Here is an 18,060-nt window from a genome sequence, read left to right as displayed (position 1 = left end):
CATTCAACTGACCTCTTGAGAACATTTTGAAATTCTGAAATTGTGTGACTGAAGATACTGTTTGTCTGCCTGGTTTCAATCTTGTGTTTTTGTGTAGACCTCTGTTGAAGAGCACTTTTAAATTCAGAAACGCAGTGGCGCAGCGGTAGAGTTGCTGTCCTACAGCGCCAGAGACCTGCGTTCGATCCTGACTACAGAGTTATGTGTTCTCCCTGTGTGTTTCCTTTGGGTGCTCTGGTTTCCTCCCACATTTCAAAGACGCGCAGGCTTGTAAGTTAATTGGCTTCTGTAAATTGTCCAAGTTGTGTAGGTTAGAACTAGTGTACGGTTGATCGTTGGGCCGAAGGCCTGTTTCCTCACTATATATCTCTGAAACTTAAATTAAAAATCTTCGTAAAGATGTATACAAGAAACAATTCAATTGGAATGTTTTTTCATAAATGCGACAGACCATCTGCACTTTTCCTTTGTGATAAAGGTTGTAATAAAGATTAAACAATTGAAAACAAATCTAAAAATACTTCTTGTTCCTCTGCATCCCTGATACTCCCTTTCAATTGTAAACTATGCAAGGCAATGTAACATTTTATCTTTAACTTAAACATCTTCGCTGAACATTGAAAGGCCAGTAGGCCATTGTAACAGTAGTTTTCAGGTAAAAGCTTAAGAACTGCTACATATTGAAGAGATACCAAGACTGCAGATGCTGGAACATTGAGCAAAAACGAACTGCTGGAGGGACAAGGAACTGCGGAAACTGGTTACCAAAAAACGACACCATGTAGCGGTAGAGGTACTGCCTTGCAGCGCCAGAGACCCGTGTTCGATCCTGACTACGGGTGCTGTCTGCACACTTTGTATGTTCTCGCCATGGGTTTTCTCCGAGATCTTTGGTTTCCTCTCATTCTCCAAAGACTTGGTATAAATGTAACATTTCTTCTAATGTGTGTAGGATAGTGTTAATGTGCGGGGATCACTAGTTGGCGCGGATGCCTGTTTCAGCACTGTAACAACTAAACGAAAGTGCTGATATAACTCAGTGTGTCTGGCAATACTGGGGGAGGGAATGGACAGGTGATATTTCAGGATAGGACCATTCTTCATACTCAAAACTTATTACAAATTAAATGTAATTGACAGAGACTCAATAATCTGCCAATTAAATCAGTATCCACCTATCACTTAAAAGGGACACAAAGCACTGGGGTAACTCAGGGGGCCAGGCAGCATCTCTGAAGGTGGTGGGATAGGTGATGTTTTGGGTTGGGGCCCCATCATACTGATCGCTTGCCAGTTTGGACCTGCCCCCACCTCTAGCTTTCTTACCCCTACAACAATCAGACTGAAGACTCCTGGCACGAAACATTGCTTTAGAAAGGAGATGAGGAGCAATTACTTGAGTCAGAGGGTGATAAATCTGTGGAATTCATTGCCACAGACGGCGGTGGTGGCCAAGTCATTGGATATTTTAAAAGTGGAGATTGATAGGTTTATTATTACTAAAAAAAAAGAGTTCAAGGCGGTGTGGAGAAGGCAAGAGAATGGGGCTGAGAGAGAAAAATAGATCGGGAATGATTGAATGGCAGTGTAGTCTGGATGGGCCAAATGGCCTAATTCGATTTTTGATATCTTAGGGGCCACATATGCTGCCTATACTTCCTTGATCTGAATCGTCACCCATTCCTTCTCTCCAGAGATGCTGCCTGTCCCGCTGAGTTACTGCAGCATTTCGTGTCGATCTTCGGTGTAAACCACCAGCATCTGCAGTTCCCTCCTACACTATATGTGTACTTCCTTGTATCTCTACTTGGTGGAACACCATCACAGTCGTTAGAACAAAACATGCTCTATGTAGCCAATTAATACAGCTAATACAGCTATTCCTGAACAAGGGGTCACGGTTTAAGGATAAGGGGGAAATCTTTTAGGACCGAGATGAGGAAAACTTTTTTCACACAGTGGTGAATCTGTGTAATTCTCTGCCACAGAAGGTAGTTGAGGCCAGTTCATTGGCTATATTTAAGAGGGAGTTAGATGTTGCCCTTGTGGCCAAAGATTATGGAGAGAAGGGGGTATGGAGAGAAGGCAGGGATGGGATACTGAATTGGATGATCAGCCATGATCATATTGAATGGCGGTGCAGGCTCGAAGGGCCGAATGGCCTACTCCTGCACCTATTTTCTATTACTATAAAGCCATGTGCAATATATTAATTTGTAAAGAAATGATAATCTATTTTTGAACTTAATAATGAAGTCTCCGCAGAGACCGCCAAAAATTGCCATTGCCGACTATATTTCAAGTCGTCATAGCGGGGTATTGGGAAAAGTTTTCAATAAGCAATAATCGCGCCTCGGGTAAACCTCATCGGCTACGATACTGCCACTGCGCAAAGCTAACGACAACCCTGCTCAGAGCCTACTTCCTTCTGGCCAACCACCTTTGCATCTGCAGTGACTCCCACTCTGCACTCTTTTCAAACATTTTCTTCTCTTCTTACCACGATCTATTATTTTAAAGACCAGAGATCGTGTTAATTTGCTTTAGAAATCGAAATAAGGGGGGGACAATTGTCAGAAGAACAGTGGAAGAGGTAAAGGATTATGGGAGGGCAATGTATGTTAATCACTCTGCATGCCTGTGTTAGCTCTGAAGTGGAATAGAGGGCGGGACATCAAAGATGCAAACCTTGCTACTGCTCTTTGTTTCACTTGCAATTTCCGGCTGCAAGTTAGGTTTCGTTCTGCTTGCAGGCTCAGCATTTGCTCCTATTTTTTTCTGCTTGATAAAAAAAAGACTCAAAGTTATTAATATTAATTTCAGTTGCAATACAGCAAAAATGATTTGTAGCAAGAGGAAGCCAATGGGCCCTTTATCCTTGTGTCACAGAATTATAGCAGAAAGAGCACAGCACACGAACAGGCCCTTCGGCCCACAATGTCTGTGCCGACCATGATTTTAAAAAAATCAAATTCAACTTTATTCAAGTTAAAAATATATACGATACAGGAACCGTACATAAAAATTGGCCGACATTCTCGGAGGCTAAATGTACATTCAATACTATTTACACAAATCACACAGTTTTAACCCCCTCCCCACCCTTGCCGCTCATGTGGCCCCCTGGCGTGAAATCCCTTCCCTTGTTTGAGTGGCGTCTCCACCACACCCTGCCCCACGATGTCTAGCAGAGGAAGGACCCTAGTGGTCATAAGGGAAACACAAATTTTAGTGTGCAAAATTAGAGCACATGGTATTGGGGGTAGGGCATTGACATGGATAGAGGACTGGTTGGCAGACAGGAAGCAAAGAGTAGGAATTAACGGGTTCTTTTCAGAATGGCAGGCAGTGACTAGTGGGGCGCAGCAAAGCTCGGTGCTGGGACCCCAATTGTTTGCAATATATATTAACAATTTAGTCGAGGGAATGAAATGTGACATCTCTAAGTTTGCAAATGAAACAAAGCTGGGTGGCAGTATGAGCTGCAATGAGGATGCTTTGAGGTTGCAGGGTAACTTGGATAGGTTGGGTGAGTGGGCAGAAGCATGGCAGTTGCAGTATAATGTGGATAAATGTGAGGTTATCCACTTTGGTGGCGAGAACAGGAAAGCAGATTATTATCTGAATGGTGTCAGATTAGGAAAAGGGAGGTGCAACGAGACCTGGGTGTGCTTGTACATCAGTTACTGAAAGTAAGCATACAGGTACAGCAGGCAGTGAAGAGAGTCAATGGCATGTTGGCCTTCATTGCGAGAGGATTTGAGTTTGGGAGCAAGGAGGTCCTATTGCAGTTGTACATGGCCCTGGTGAGACCGCACCTGGAGTATGGTGTGCAATTTTGGTCGCCAAATTTGAGGAAAGACATATTGCTATTGAGGGAGTGCAACACAGGTTCACCAGGTTAATTCCCGGGATGGCGGGACTGACGTATGATAAAAGAATGGGTCGACTGGGCTTGTATTCACTGGAATTTAGAAGGATGGGAGGGATCCTTATAGAAACATATTAAATTCTTAGATGATTGGACAGGGTAGATGCAGGAAAAATATTCCCGATGTTGGGGGACTCTAGAACCAGGGGTCACAGTTTAAGAATAAGGGGTAGGGCATTTAGGACTGAGATGAGGAATTTTGTTTTCACCCAGAGAGTTGTGAATCTGTGGCATTCTCTGCCACAGGAGGTCAATTCACTGGATGTTTTCAAGAGTCAGTTAGATTTAGCGCTTTGGGCTAAGGCAGTGGTTCCCAACGTGGGGCGTACGCACCTTGGGGGGGCAATTTGATTTTTAAGGGGGGCAATTGAGCGCGACTGAGGAGGTCTGGGTCCAAATTTTCGATTTTTATTCTATTGGATTTTCCATCAGGTAAACATATGTAGTTTATGTTTCAGATGTTATTTTGAGTAAATAATTTTTTTGGGGTAAAAAAGATCTTTATTGTGTAATTATTACATAATCACCGCACCATCGCTCTTCATGCACGCTTGTTTAAACCAAGGTATTGGCGTTTTAAGCTTATTCAGCTGAAACGGTGTTCACTTTTTAAATGATAAGAATTATATATCACCACATGGGGGGGGGGATCAGGATTTTAGAGGTGATTAGGTGGGGCATGGCCAAAAAAAGGTTGGGAACCACTTGGGCTAAGGGAATCAAGGGATACTGATTTTGGATGATCAGCCATGATCATATTGAATGGCGGTGCTGGCTTGAAGGGCCGAATGGCCTACTCCTGCACCTATTTTCTAATTTTCTATGTAAGGCCATAAGTAATAGGAGCAAAATGATGCTATTCGGTCCATCAAGTCTACGATGTCATTCAATCATGGCTGATCTATCTCTCACTCCTAACCCCATTCTCCTGCCTTCTCCTCACAACACCTGGCACCCCTACTAATCAAGAATCTTTCTATCTCTACTTTAAATATATCCATTGACTTGGCCTCCACACCCTCTGACTAAAGAAATTCCTTTCATCTTCCTAAAGGAACGTCTTTTAATTTTGAGGCTATGACCTGTGGTCCTAGACTCTCCCACTAGTGGAAACATCCTCTCCACAACTACTCTTTTCAAGCCTTTCACTATTCTGCATGTTTCAATGAGGTCCCCCCTCATTCTTGTAAACCTCAGAGAGTACACGCCCAGTGCCATCAAACGCTCATCATAAGTTAACCCACTCATTCCTGGGATCATTCTTGTAAATCTCCTCTGGTCCCTCTCCTGGGCCAACCCAACCTTCCTCAGATATGGTGCCAAAATTGCTCACAATACTCCAAATGTGGCCTGACCAACGCCTTATAGAGCCTCAACATTACATCCCTGCTTTTGTATTCTAGCCCTCTTGAAATCAATGCTAGCATTGCATTTGCCTTCTTTACTACCGATTCAACTTGCAGATTAACCCTTTTGGAATCCTGCACCAGCACTCCCATGTCCCTTTCCACCTCCGATTTCTGGGTTCACGCCCCATTTAGAAAATAGTCTACGCCTTTATTCCTACTACCAAAATCCACACTTTCGATCTGCCACTTCTCTGCCCACTCTCCCAGCCTGTCCAAGTCCTTCTGCAGAGTCCCTACTTTCTCTACACTACCTGCTCTTCCAACTATTTTTGTATCATCCGCAAACTTGGCCACAAAGCCTTCAAACCCCTCGTCCAAATCATTAATATACAACGTGAAGAATAGCAGCCCCAGCACCGACTTGCAGAACTCCACTAGTCACTGGCAGCCGACCAAAAAAAAGCCCCCTTTATTGCCACGCTTTGCCTTCTGCCATCCAGCCAACCAGCTATCCATGCTAGTATCTGCCCTTTGATACCCTGGTCCTCCCCGACAGAGCCTTGACGTTGGCTGCACCGAGCTGCAGTGCGTCCATCTAGCCTGTCCAACCCTTTAAAATTTTGTAAGTTTCTATAAGATCCCCCCTTAATCTTCCTACTCTATAAAGCTCATTATTCAGAATAGCAGGTTGCATAAGGTAGATAATAACACAATAAAATTAAAAACAGTAACAATTAATTGCACATTTATTCAAAATCGAATTGCAACATTTTAGTTTAATTCATTGAACAAAATTGATGAATTTGATCCAGTGTTACCAGTTTTTCAGAGTCTGATAGTCATTTTGCAAGAGTCTTAGATACCACATTTAGTAACTACTTTGCATGGGTTAGACGATGCATGTGTTAGATGAAGTGATACCAGTTTCCCAACTTTGAAATGTTTCAAGAAATATGAATTTGGTAAACAGTGTGTGCTTTTATAGAAAAGGTCAGTGGAGCACACAGTACAACAACTGCCTCATAAGCATGTTAGGTGCATATTGACACACCTCTTACCCAATGCTAGGCTATGTCCCACTCCCACCTCTTTTCCATCTTTCACCCCCCCAGTACAATCAGATTGAAGAAGGGTTCCGACCATAAACGTCCTGCGTCCATTGCCAGCATAGATGCTGCCTGATCCTCCGAGTTCACTTTACTGAACTGTATGTTGGTAAAAAATGTGAAAATAAAGAACCGTTCACCGTTGAGTTCACCCAGCACTTTATGCATTCGGGTGGAGAGTGACACGGCTAATTCAGAGCCTCGGGTCCTGAACTTGAATAAAGGCGACTTTGAAGGTATGAGATGGGAAGGTAACAAGTACCTGTAGAATGGATAAAGGAGAGCCGGTGGATGTGGTGTATCTGGACTTTCAAAAAGCCTTTGACAAGGTCCCACACAAGAGATTAGTGTGCAAAATTAAAGCACATGGTATTGGGAATATGGTATTAGAGCTGGTTGGAAGACAGGAAGCAAAGAGTAGGAATTAACGGGTCCTTTTCAGAATGGCAGGTAATGACTAGTGGGATGCCGCAAGGCTCGGTGCTGGGACTCCAGTTGTTTACAATATATATTAACGATTTAGACGAGGGAATGAAATGTGACATCTCCAAGTTTGTGGATGACACAAAACTGGGTGGCAGTGTGAGCTGCGATGAGGATGCTATGAGGCTGCAGGGTGACTTGGATAGGTTGGGTAGTGGGCAGATGCAGTATAATGGGGATAAATGTGATGTTATTCACTTTGGTGGCAAGAACAGGAAGGCAGATTATTATCTGAATGGTGTCAGATTAGAAGTGGAGGACAACTGCCTCGTAAACACGTTAGGTGCACATTGACACACCTCTTACCCAATGCTGAGCTATGTCCCACACCCACCTCTTACCATCTTTCACCCCCTAATACAATGAGACGGAAGAAGGGTCCCGACCAAAAACGTCTTGTGTCCATTGCCAGTATAGATGATGCCTGATTCTCCAAAAGAACCATTAACCTTTGAGTTCATCCAGCACTTTATGTATGACTCAAGAGCACCGTCATCTGCACTTCCTTGTGTCTGCACTTGAAGTTGAGAGTGGGGAAGTTGCTGAAAACGAACCCGGCATGGTTGGAGGAAGCAGCAATGCTACATAATATATGTCACTTCAAGTCAAGTCACTTTTATTTCTATAGCACATTTAAAAAAGAACTCTCGTTGGCCAAAGTGCATTACATTGGTAGAGGTACTAACGTTACACAACATTGGTTCATAGATTAAATACAAACATCACTACATACATATAGCCCTCGCTCAGAGGACATCAAGAAAGGCTTGGGAGTAGAGATGAGTTTTAAGTCTCGACTTAAAGGAGTCGATGGAGGGGGCAGATCTAATGGGAAGGGGGATGCTGTTCCACAGTCTAAGAGCTGCAACCGCAAAGACGTGGTCGCCCCTGAGCTTATGCCTAGATCGTGGGATGTTCAGTAATAATAATAATAATAATAATAACTTTATTTGTTAAGCACCTTAAAAAACAACCAAAGCAGACAAAAGTGCTGTACAGAAAAAGAAAATAAGCAAGACATCATAAAACAGGCAGAACAACAGAACATACAGCTAACACGAGGCGCATAAATTACATATGAAAATCCAAACAATAAATTAAAAGACATAAAACACGAGTACGAACAACGCAGCAAAACCAAGCAAATAAAGTAAATAAATAATTCGACACCTTACTGGTCTACAAAGGCCACGGAGAATAGATATGTCTTCAGGAGTGACTGAAAAACAGCTAGAGAAGGGGCCTGTTTAACGTGCAGAGGCAATTCATTCCACAATCTCAGAGCCGACACAGCAAAGGCACGGTCCCCTCTGAGCTTCAGTAACCCCAAGTCGGCCGATATGACGGACCTGGAGGTTTGGTGGGTAAGCAGATTTTTGATGTAGGTGGGGGCAAGTCCATTAAGGGCTTTGTAGACATAAAGGAGGATCTTGAAATGTATTTGGAACCGCACAGGGAGCCAGTGGGGAGAGGCCAGGATCGGGGTGATGTGGTCCCTTTTTCGGGTGCCCGTCAGGTGTCTCGCTGCGGCGTTTTGGACCAGTTGCAGGTGGGACAGGGAAGATTGGCTGATGCCAGTGTAGAGGGAGTTGCAGTAATCTAGGCGGGAGGAGATAAATGTGTGGATGATCTTTTTGAGGTCATCAAACTGGAGGAATGGTTTTATTTTAGCGATCGTCCGAAGCTGAAAGAAGCTAGCTTTTACCACGGCATTGACTTGTTTGTCAAATTTCAATGCTGAGTCAAATATCACGCCAAGGTTTTTGACATGAGGTTTAATGGGGTGACATGAGCTATCGTTTGAGTCCGAGGGGGTTGGGTACCAGGTCTTCGCTGCTAAGTGAAGAGAGAGTAGGGATCCGGAGAAAAAAGTCAACGGCAGGGAGTGGAGCCTGCTGGCTGGCAGGCTGGTGGAGGAGATGGCGGTGGCTGTCGGTAGTAGGAGGAAAAAGTAGGCGGGGAATAGAGAAGGGTTGTGTAGATGCTGGTTTACACCAAAGATAGCTCCGCTATAAGATCTTTGGTTTACACTGAAGCAAGACACAAAATGCAGAGAAAAGGAATGGGCGATGTTTTGGGTTTAATATCCATGCCTATGAATATTAAAAGAAAATATGAACAACATATTTCAATTTAAGAAAAGATAATCTGTTATTAAATTTCATAGAGAAGTCTCCGCAGAGACTGTCAAAAATTGCCATTGCCGACTATATTTCAAGTCGTCATAGCGGGGTATTGGGAAAAGTTTTCAATAAGCAATAATCGCGCCTCGGGTAAACCTCATTGGCTACGATACTGCCACTGCGCAAAGCTAATGATTCTTAGCAGAGAGCCCTGGTCCAGCAGACGTACATACATCTCAGTCACAGCGAATATATTACTCCTTACGGTACAGTAGTGTAACATAGTCTACAATACAGTTTATCAATATATTTCACACTACTACTTAGAAGTCTGTATTCTAAACCATTAAACTCACAAATAAATATAAAGAGGAGGATTATGGGATCTACGTATGCTAATAGTGTGCGTTGCGTAAAGGAATCGAACATGACATAATACACAGGGCTTGTGCGGGTGAAGTTAGTTTAAAGCTATAGGATCTTTGGCTGGGAATGTGGGGCAAAAGCATACGCATTGTCTGCGGTGCATGCTGGGAATGCGGGGCAAGAGCATGCGCCAATTGGGAGTGTTGGGCATTGTCTGCAGTGCATGCTGGGAGTGCGGGGTATGGGAGTGTGGGGGAGTCTTGTGGCGGCGGTGCTTGCTGGAGTGTGGGGCTAGATCATGCACAGACTGGGTTTGCGGGTCACGGGGCGCGGTGATTGATGGGAGTGCCGGGCAGGGGCATGCGCAGTGGGGGTTGCGCAGTCAGCCAGCCGCCGTCTCCAAGGGCATTGTGTCCAATCACATAATGCGCTGGTCACTCGGTGGCCAATCAGACACAGTCTGCTAGGGCACACAAAAAAGCTGGAGAAACTCAGCGGGTGCAGCAGCATCTATGGAGCTGCTGCACCCGCTGAGTTTCTCCAGCTTTTTTGTGGCTCCATAGATGCTGCTGCACCCGCTGAGTTTCTCCAGCTTTTTTGTGTCCCTTCAATTTTCCAGCATCTGCAGTTCCTTCTTAAACACAGTCTCCTAGGGGCCTTTTGATCAATCATCGACCTGCTTCCCTCACCGAAGCAGACGATGGCTGCAGCCAACACAGAGAGAGAGAGAGAGGGAGAGATGCAAGAAAACAGCTATGACATATAATATACAATAAACCAAAGATACTATATTATAAATACACAATAACATGTTATGCATTTTGTACTCTTACATGGGTATGACCGCACATAAACCGCCCCCCCCCCCCCACCCCTTCCTTCCCAACCTCAGCCTCACGGACCTTAAAACCCATTTCCATCATTGCACTTACCCAATGTTGAGCGATGTCCCACACCCACCTCTTACCATCTTTCACTCCCTAATACAATGAGATTGAAGAAGGGTCCCAACCAAAAATGTCCTGTGTCCATAATGCTGCCTGATTCTCCAAAAGAACCGTTAACCTTTTAGTTCATCCAGCACTTTATGTATGGCTCAAGAGCACCGTCATCTGCACTTCCTTGTGTCTGCACTTGAAGCACAACTTATGAGCCATTTAAAAATAAATGATTTAAAAAACATTAAAAAAGAAAATTACCACAGTCAAATTTTATTCTTGACAAGAATTAACAGAATTATGAAATCTAACACTATAATTACACACAGAAACTGTCCCCCCGCAACTTTGATTACAATGCGAGTCGAGTCCGGTTACTAAAATGCAAAGATCTTTGCTAAAATGGGCGGAAAGAATGCCCAGGATCCGCTCCGTTGCGTACTACACGTCAGCCCATTGCATTTCGCAGGAGCGGCCAAACCTATCTTTCTCCACTATAAGATCTTTGCAAGACACAAAATGCAGAGAAAAGGAATGGGCGATGTTTCAGGTTCAATATCCATGCCTATGAATATTAAAAGAAAATATGAACAACATATTTCAATTTAAGAAAATATAATCTGTTATTAAATTTCATAGAGAAGTCTCCGCAGAGACTGTCAAAAATTGCCATTGCCGACTATATTTCAAGTCGTCATAGCGGGGTATTGGGAAAAGTTTTCAATAAGCAATAATCGCGCCTCGGGTAAACCTCATCGGCTACGATACTGCCACTGCGCAAAGCTAATGATTCTCAGCAGAGAACCCTGGTCTAGCAGACGTACATACATCTCAGTCACAGCGAATACATTACTCCTTACGGTACAATAGTGTAACATAGTCTACAATACAGTTTATCAATATATTTCACACTACTACTTAGAAATCTGTATTGTGAACCTTTAAACTCACAAATAAATATAAAGAGGAGGATTATGGGATCTACGTATGCTAATCGTGTACGTTGCGTAGAGGAACCGAACATGACGTAATACGCAGGGCTTGTGCGTTTGTTTGAAGTTAGTTTAAAGCTATAGGATCTTTGGCTGGGAGTGTGGGGCAAGTGCCTTCGCATTGTATGCTGGGAATGCGGGGCAAGAGCATGCGCAGATTGGGAGTGTTGCGCATTGCCTACGGTGCATGCTGGGAGTGCGGGGCAGAGCTCTGCTATAGGATCTTTGCGCTGGAGAGTGGGGCTAGATCATGCGCAGACTGGGTTTGCGGGTCACGGGGCGCGATGATTGATGGGAGTGCGGGGCACGGGGCCGCGATGCGTGATGGGAGTGCGGGGCAAGGGTTCGTGCGCAGTATGTGAGTGCCGGGCAGGGGCATGCGCAGTGTTGGTGTGTGAATGCCGGGCAGGGGCATGCGCAGTGTGAGTGTGTGAGTGAGTGCCGGGCAGGGGCATGCGCAATGTGTGAGTGAGTGCCGGGCAGGGGCATGCGCAGTGGGGGTTGGCTGACCGCGTCATCGCTGCTACGTGGAGAGAGAGCTGCCGGAGACGGATCCGGAGACAGAGCTTCGCCATCAACGGTCTCACCGGGCGTGGAGCCTGCCTGCCGGCTGGCTGGCGGACGGAGGAGACGGCGGCGGCTGTCGGTGGATCCGCCGCGGGGCCTCTGCTTTGGCCTCCGTGCCGGATCCGCCTCACGCCATGAGCTGGTTCAACACGTCGCATCTGTCGAGCTTCGCCAAGCAGGCGCTGTCGCAAGCGCAGAAGTCCATCGACAGGGTGCTGGACATCCAGGAGGATGAGGGCGGGCCCTGGGTGGCCGGTGTTGGTGGTGGCGGCCCCGGCCCCGGGTACCAGCAAGGTACGGAGCTCCCTCTCCCCCCCCCCCCCCCCCCCCCACCTCCCCCCTCTGCCGGGGCCCAGAGCCCCCCCGTCTCTCCCGTCCACCAAGTCTGTCCCGCTGAGTTACTCCACAGCTTGTTGTGTCTACCAGCAAGTCGGGTTGATCCCTTCCACCTACAGCTCACCTGCCTGCAGCTCAAGGATCTGTGTACAATTCTGGCCGTCACTTTCGTTCGTGAAGGCTTTGGAGCGGATGCAATAAAACGTGAAGGTTTTGGGGAGAATACAGAAGAGGTGTGAAGTCTTTCGAAAGGATACAAGAGATGTGTGAAGACTTTGGAGAGAATATAGGACAGGTGTGAAGGGTCTGGAGATGTAGGGAAAATGGTGAGGCTTTGGAGAGGATACAGTAAGGATGCGAAGGCTTTGGAGAGGATACAGTAAGGATGTCAAGGCTTTGGAGTGAATATATGAGAGGCGTGGAGGCTTTGAAGAGGGTACAGTACAGACGTGGAGGCTTTGGGAGGATACAGGAGAGATGTGGATGCGGGAGACATCAGAATGACACAAGAGACTACAGATGCTGGAAACTTGATCAAAAAGCAAACTACTGGAGTAACTCGGTGAGTCAGGCAAATTGGCAGCGTTTTGGGTTGGGACCCTGCTTCAGATTCAGGATGTGTGTGATGTTTCCCGGGGTTAGATGGGAAGGGACTGGATACGGGTAGACATGATCGAGTTGAGGTGTGAGGAGATGTGTTTGGAGGGGCAGGTGGAAACATTGGCCTATTAGGGCATTCCTGCTTGTGGATTTCGGCTAGGAGAGAAATTGGCAGTGTGGGGTAGGGAGATCTATCAGGTTGGCAGCTGTGGATGGGAGATTGCCAGAAGTAATGAGATCAGTAGTTTGGGAAATGTCACTGACGTTCGTTAGTAGGGTCATGGTCAAGGAGTGGGTATGAGGAGGACCCAAGACCAAATGCCTGAAGAAAGGTTTTGATCTGAAACATCATCTGTTCATTTCTCCCCATAATTGTTGTCTGGCCCGCTGAGTTCTTCCAGCAGTTTGCTTTAAAAAAAAAAAAATCAGAATGATTCCTGAGATGTGCCTTGTGGACAGACTGGATAGGCCAGGGTTGCCACAGAAGGTAGTTGAGGCCAGTTCATTGGCTATATTTAAGGGAGTTAGATGTGGCCCTTGTAGCTAAAGGGATCTAGGGTATGGAGAGAAGGCAGGGATGGGATACTGAGTTGGATGACCAGCCATGATCATATTGAATGGCGGTGCAGGCTCGAAGAGCCGAATGGCCTACTCCTGCATCTATTTTCTATGTTTCTATGTCCCCTTTAATAGATAAGGTCCGTGAGAGGCACTTTTAGTTGCGAAGTAATTAGATAGAGTAGATTGAGAGGAAATTGTTGCAGAGGAAATTATGGATGCAGATTGACAGCATTCTGAACAGGAAGAAAAATGTATTTGTTTACATTATTAGTCATTAGTGTCTACAGTGTAATTCTGTAGGCGGCAGTACAGGCATATTCAACTGCATTATTCTTATGGCAGTTGAATGAGTGATAAGAGTGAATTTTCAAGCGTGTTTTAACAGGCAAACCAAGGATTATTCTGTGATTCTGTAATATTTATCCCTGCCTTCTTTCTTCCATCTCTCAAAACCTTCACGATATTCAGTGGGTCAATCATTTGCTGAAATCACGCATGCTCAAATATTCTCAACAGTTTTTTCGGTGGAGTACATTTTGGAGCTGCTTAAAATTAAATTTAATTAGCCTGCCAAATTACCTGCAAATTGGTTTCAACGGAAATTACGACTGAAGAATGGTCCCGCCCTGAAATGTCACCTATCCATGTTTTCCAAAGATGCTGTCTGACCTGCTGAGTTACTCCATCTTTTGGTGTCTTTTTTTTCCCTGTAAACCAGCAACTGTAGTTCCTTATTTAACTCAAACTCTGTTTGTTTCCCTATATTTATCTTCAAAATTGTTGCTATGTCATGCTTTAAAAAAAAAAAAAAAAAATCCTTGTTTAATATTTACTAATGACATGCAAGATCATTTTAGTAATTGAGTCAATGCCAGCCAGCTCTCTGAGCAAATCTATTATGGCAGTTCCCCATCTTATTTCCCTGTAACCAATTCTCTCTCATGCGCACCAACTTCTCAGATTCCTACACTAGGGATAATTTACAGTTAACAACCAGCACATCTTTGGACTGTTAGAGCAAACTACAACACCCGGGGATAATTCCTGTGGTCTCAGCAAGATTCTGCAGACTACACCCAGCATTTGAGATCAGGATTGAATCTTGGTTGCGGGAGCATTTTCTACTGTGCTATGTTCCAACATTTGCAGAACTACAGGATTGCTCACCTTTTATGAATTGCTTACAAGTCATCAAGTGACACCAATGCCATACCCACTATTAGCTTCAACATTGTAATTCTAGAGAATCAAGTCAAGAATGTTTTATTGTCATTGTATTTCCCAAAATGGAACAATGACATTTTAGCTTGAGCAGCATAACAGATATGTACAGTATTAAAAAGGAACTGCGAATGCTGGTTTATACCAAAGATGGACACAAAATGCTGGAGTAACTTAGCGGGTCAGACAGCATCGCTGGAGAAAATGGATAGGTGATGTTTTGGGCCGGGAAAAGGTTACCTCCTTTTTATCCAGAGATGCTGCCTGACCTGCTGAGTTACTCCCAACATTTCGTATGTATCTTTGATGTAAACATTGTAAACACCATAATAAACAACAAAAAATATTCTCCCCAACTACATACTTTTACACCCTTAAACATTTGGCTGTGCTGAGAGCATACAATCATTTTAGTTAAGCTGCTACATTTTTTCCACATATGTAATGCGCTTACTTCACCATGACTTGTGATCGACATCTGAAACTTTGATTATTTCTGCCACCAGATGGCATTTGCTGACAGCCAAAATGAACATTTAAAAAAAATGCAGATGCTGGAAATTTGAAAAAAATAAACAGAAAATGCTGGAAGGACTCAGCAGGTCAGGCAGCATCTGTAGAAGGTGAAGCGGTTCAAGTCTCCGACCCTGCATCTGAATTGGGAAAGAGAAAACCGTGTAATGTATGTTGTTTATCTTGTGTCTAGGTTTAGGTTTATTGTTGTCATATGTACCAAACGGAGTAAAATAGGTTAGTCTTCTGTGGCAGAGAATGATGTGGAGAGCAAAGGGTATATCTTTGATGGATATGACAATGCTTAACGTGGCAATTATTTTGCAAATTATTTCCTTGACTGGACATTGTGTTACAACATAGAACAAGACCAGGCCTTTGGCCCATTGTGTATGTGCCGAACATGATGCCAAGATCATCTACCTGCACATAATTCAAATCCCTGCATATTCACATGCCTTCCAAAATGCCTCACAAATACCACCATCATATTTGCCTTGGCCACCAGCCTGCTGGGATAGTGGGTGCAGGGGGTGTTCCTGTGGTGAGGGAGCTGACCAACACCAAGAGGCATCCATCCAGTGTATTACTCTTATGGAAATGCTGTTTGTCCGGATTACATCCTGCATATTTACATGTTGAGATGCAAGTAAACAATACCAAAAAAAAGCAGGTATAAATTTACTGATTACCTATATGGTTAAGAAAGAACTGCAGATGCTGGAAAAATCAAAGGTAGACAAAAATGCTGGAGAAACTCAGCGGGTGAGGCAGCATCAATGGAGCGAAGGAATAGGTGATGTTTTTTGGATCGAGACTCTTCTGAATGTTTTTTGATTTTTTTTAATCTACTTTGATTTTTTTAATCTACTATGAAAAAACCCCATCATCCACCGAAAGCAAACCGGTGGAAATAAATCCCTGCAAACTTGCTGAATGTTCTTTTTGTGTTTCCTTAAGCATTGCCAATATATATGGTCCCCAGTGAGAGCAAACTTTAAATCCTGAAAATAAACTCTTTGTGCTCATCCACAAAACCTCATTTGTAGCACAGGGGGAAATGAAGTAGTTCCATCATGGTTGTATAATATTAAGGCTAATTCTTATTCTGGATGCCTGCCCTTCTGTGTTCAGATACATCAAGTGACCAGCAGTTTTATTAAAAGGAGATGGCTTCTGCTTCCACCCATCCAAATCAATTGGCTGAAAGTAATTCTCATCTCCTGCTGCTCTAACATGCTCCTTGTTAAACCCTTCTATCAAATGAAGCAAGTCCTGCAAATCCACACTTTTGAGACAATTTATTATTTGATACATCTGGATTAAATCCAGTTATTAAAAAACATTCCCTGTACACTCTCCAGTAGCTTCAAACACTGCTGTAATGTGGTGGTTGCAATTGTATGTAGAACTGCAGGACAATGGCACAGCTGACAGAGCTGCTGCCGCACAGTACCAGAGACCTAGCATCGATCCAGACTTCGGATACTGTCTGCGTGATGTTTGCATCTTTTCCCTGTGACTGTATGGGTTTCCTCCCACATCCCAAAAACGTGCAGGTTGGTAGATCAATTGGCTTTGTAAATTACCCTGAGTATGTAGGATATGTAACTGGGATAACATAAAGCTAGTATGAATGGGTGATCGATGGTCGGCATGGCCTTGGTGGGCAGAAGGGCCTGTTTCCACACTGTATCTCTTATTTTTTTTAATTGAGGTCTAACTAATCTTGTGTATATTTCTGACATGACCTCCAGGCTTTTCTGTACCTTGGCACAATAACAATGTTTCCTGTTGCTTTAACCAACTTGCGCTGCCTTTGGTTATTCTCGTGACCATCTGTTTTATAATTCTTGGTATCCCACTGTTCACTGTGTATCCCCAACCCCCTCTCTGTCTTGTGTCTGCATCTCCACTCACCATCAAATGCACGCTCAACATCTTTCAGGAATTAATTCTATTGGTGCCTTTGATACCGTGCTGAAGTCTGAGCTTTCTTTAACACTTGATCAATTTTCGCATCATATGCAAATGTCACCTACATGTAAATCTAAATCCATAATTTATTTCACACAAAAAAACATGTTGAGCATTCTCATTTGTTCCTGCCATCCAGCTACTTTTGGCTTGAACTTGCCATTTTCCCTTGGAACATGTTCAGTTTTCTGACCACTCTTCCATATTTATGTTGGCAATGTTGAAACAGCGAGCAGATGACATTGCAGAAGGAAAATGCAATTTGGTTTTCTTAATAGTAGTAAATAATGCTCTGTCAAAATGGATATGATTGTGGAAGCCATTCTAATAACACAATTTATGGCAACACACTAGAGAGCACTGTTAACTTACAGAATATAAACAATTTATCTTTTAGGAACATATAGTCATGCAGCATAGAAACAGGTCCTTCAGCCCAAATTGTCCATTCTGACCAAGATGCCCCATCTACACAAGTCCACCTGGTTGCGTTTGGCCCTCTAAACCTGCCCTATCCATGTATCCGTTCAAATGTCTTTTAAATGTTACCTGCCTCAACTACCCATTCTGGTAGCTTGTTCCATATTGCCACCCGTTCTGTGTGAACATGGAACGGTAGAGCACAAGAACAGACCCCTCAGCCCACGATGACTGTGCCTAACATGATGCTCACTCATTGGCCGGCGGTTCATTCCAAAGCAAGATAATGATCCCAAACATATTGCTAAAGCAACAAAAGAGTTATGGAGGTCTTCCTTGGCCTGCCAGTCCCATTTGGCCTGCCCGCCATGTCATTAAACCTCCTTCTTTCATCTCCGCAACATCGCCAAACTCAGACCCTCTCTCACACCTCACGCTGCTGAAAGACTCATCCATGCCTTCATCTCCTCCCAACTGGACTATTGCAACTCACTTCTCCTTGGCATCAGCTCCACCTACATTAACCGACTCCAACTGGTCCAGAACGCAGCCGCCCGACTCATCACCCACACCAAAT

The 18,060-nt window shown here is 44.3% G+C and overlaps 1 protein-coding gene and 3 non-coding genes across 4 annotated transcripts in view; 1 reads left to right on the top strand and 3 right to left on the bottom strand.

The window, feature by feature from the left end:
- Nucleotides 1–2,256: 2,256 nt before the first annotated feature.
- Nucleotides 2,257–2,397, bottom strand: LOC129704948 (U4 spliceosomal RNA). Its single transcript, XR_008724825.1, has one exon. It is a non-coding gene; the product is annotated as a U4 spliceosomal RNA (small nuclear RNA).
- Nucleotides 2,398–9,041: 6,644 nt separating this feature from the next.
- Nucleotides 9,042–9,182, bottom strand: LOC129704946 (U4 spliceosomal RNA). The gene has a single exon (XR_008724823.1). It is a non-coding gene; the product is annotated as a U4 spliceosomal RNA (small nuclear RNA).
- A 1,758-nt stretch (nt 9,183–10,940) lies between these two features.
- On the bottom strand, nt 10,941–11,081 carry LOC129704947 (U4 spliceosomal RNA). Its single transcript, XR_008724824.1, has one exon. It is a non-coding gene; the product is annotated as a U4 spliceosomal RNA (small nuclear RNA).
- A 699-nt stretch (nt 11,082–11,780) lies between these two features.
- Nucleotides 11,781–18,060, top strand: part of tmf1 (TATA element modulatory factor 1) — a 32,303-nt gene continuing 26,023 nt past the window's right edge. Inside the window, exon 1 of the mRNA XM_055647649.1 lies at nt 11,781–12,149. Within this exon, the coding sequence (XP_055503624.1) occupies nt 11,990–12,149 (160 nt within the window). The 5' untranslated portion in view covers nt 11,781–11,989. The remainder of the gene's footprint in view (nt 12,150–18,060) is intronic.

The sequence above is a fragment of the Leucoraja erinacea genome, chromosome 16, assembly GCF_028641065.1.
Source record: "Leucoraja erinacea ecotype New England chromosome 16, Leri_hhj_1, whole genome shotgun sequence".
Lineage (NCBI taxonomy): Eukaryota > Metazoa > Chordata > Chondrichthyes > Rajiformes > Rajidae > Leucoraja > Leucoraja erinaceus.
The sequence above is the reverse complement of the archived record's forward strand: the minus strand, read 5'-3'. Positions and strand labels throughout refer to the sequence as shown.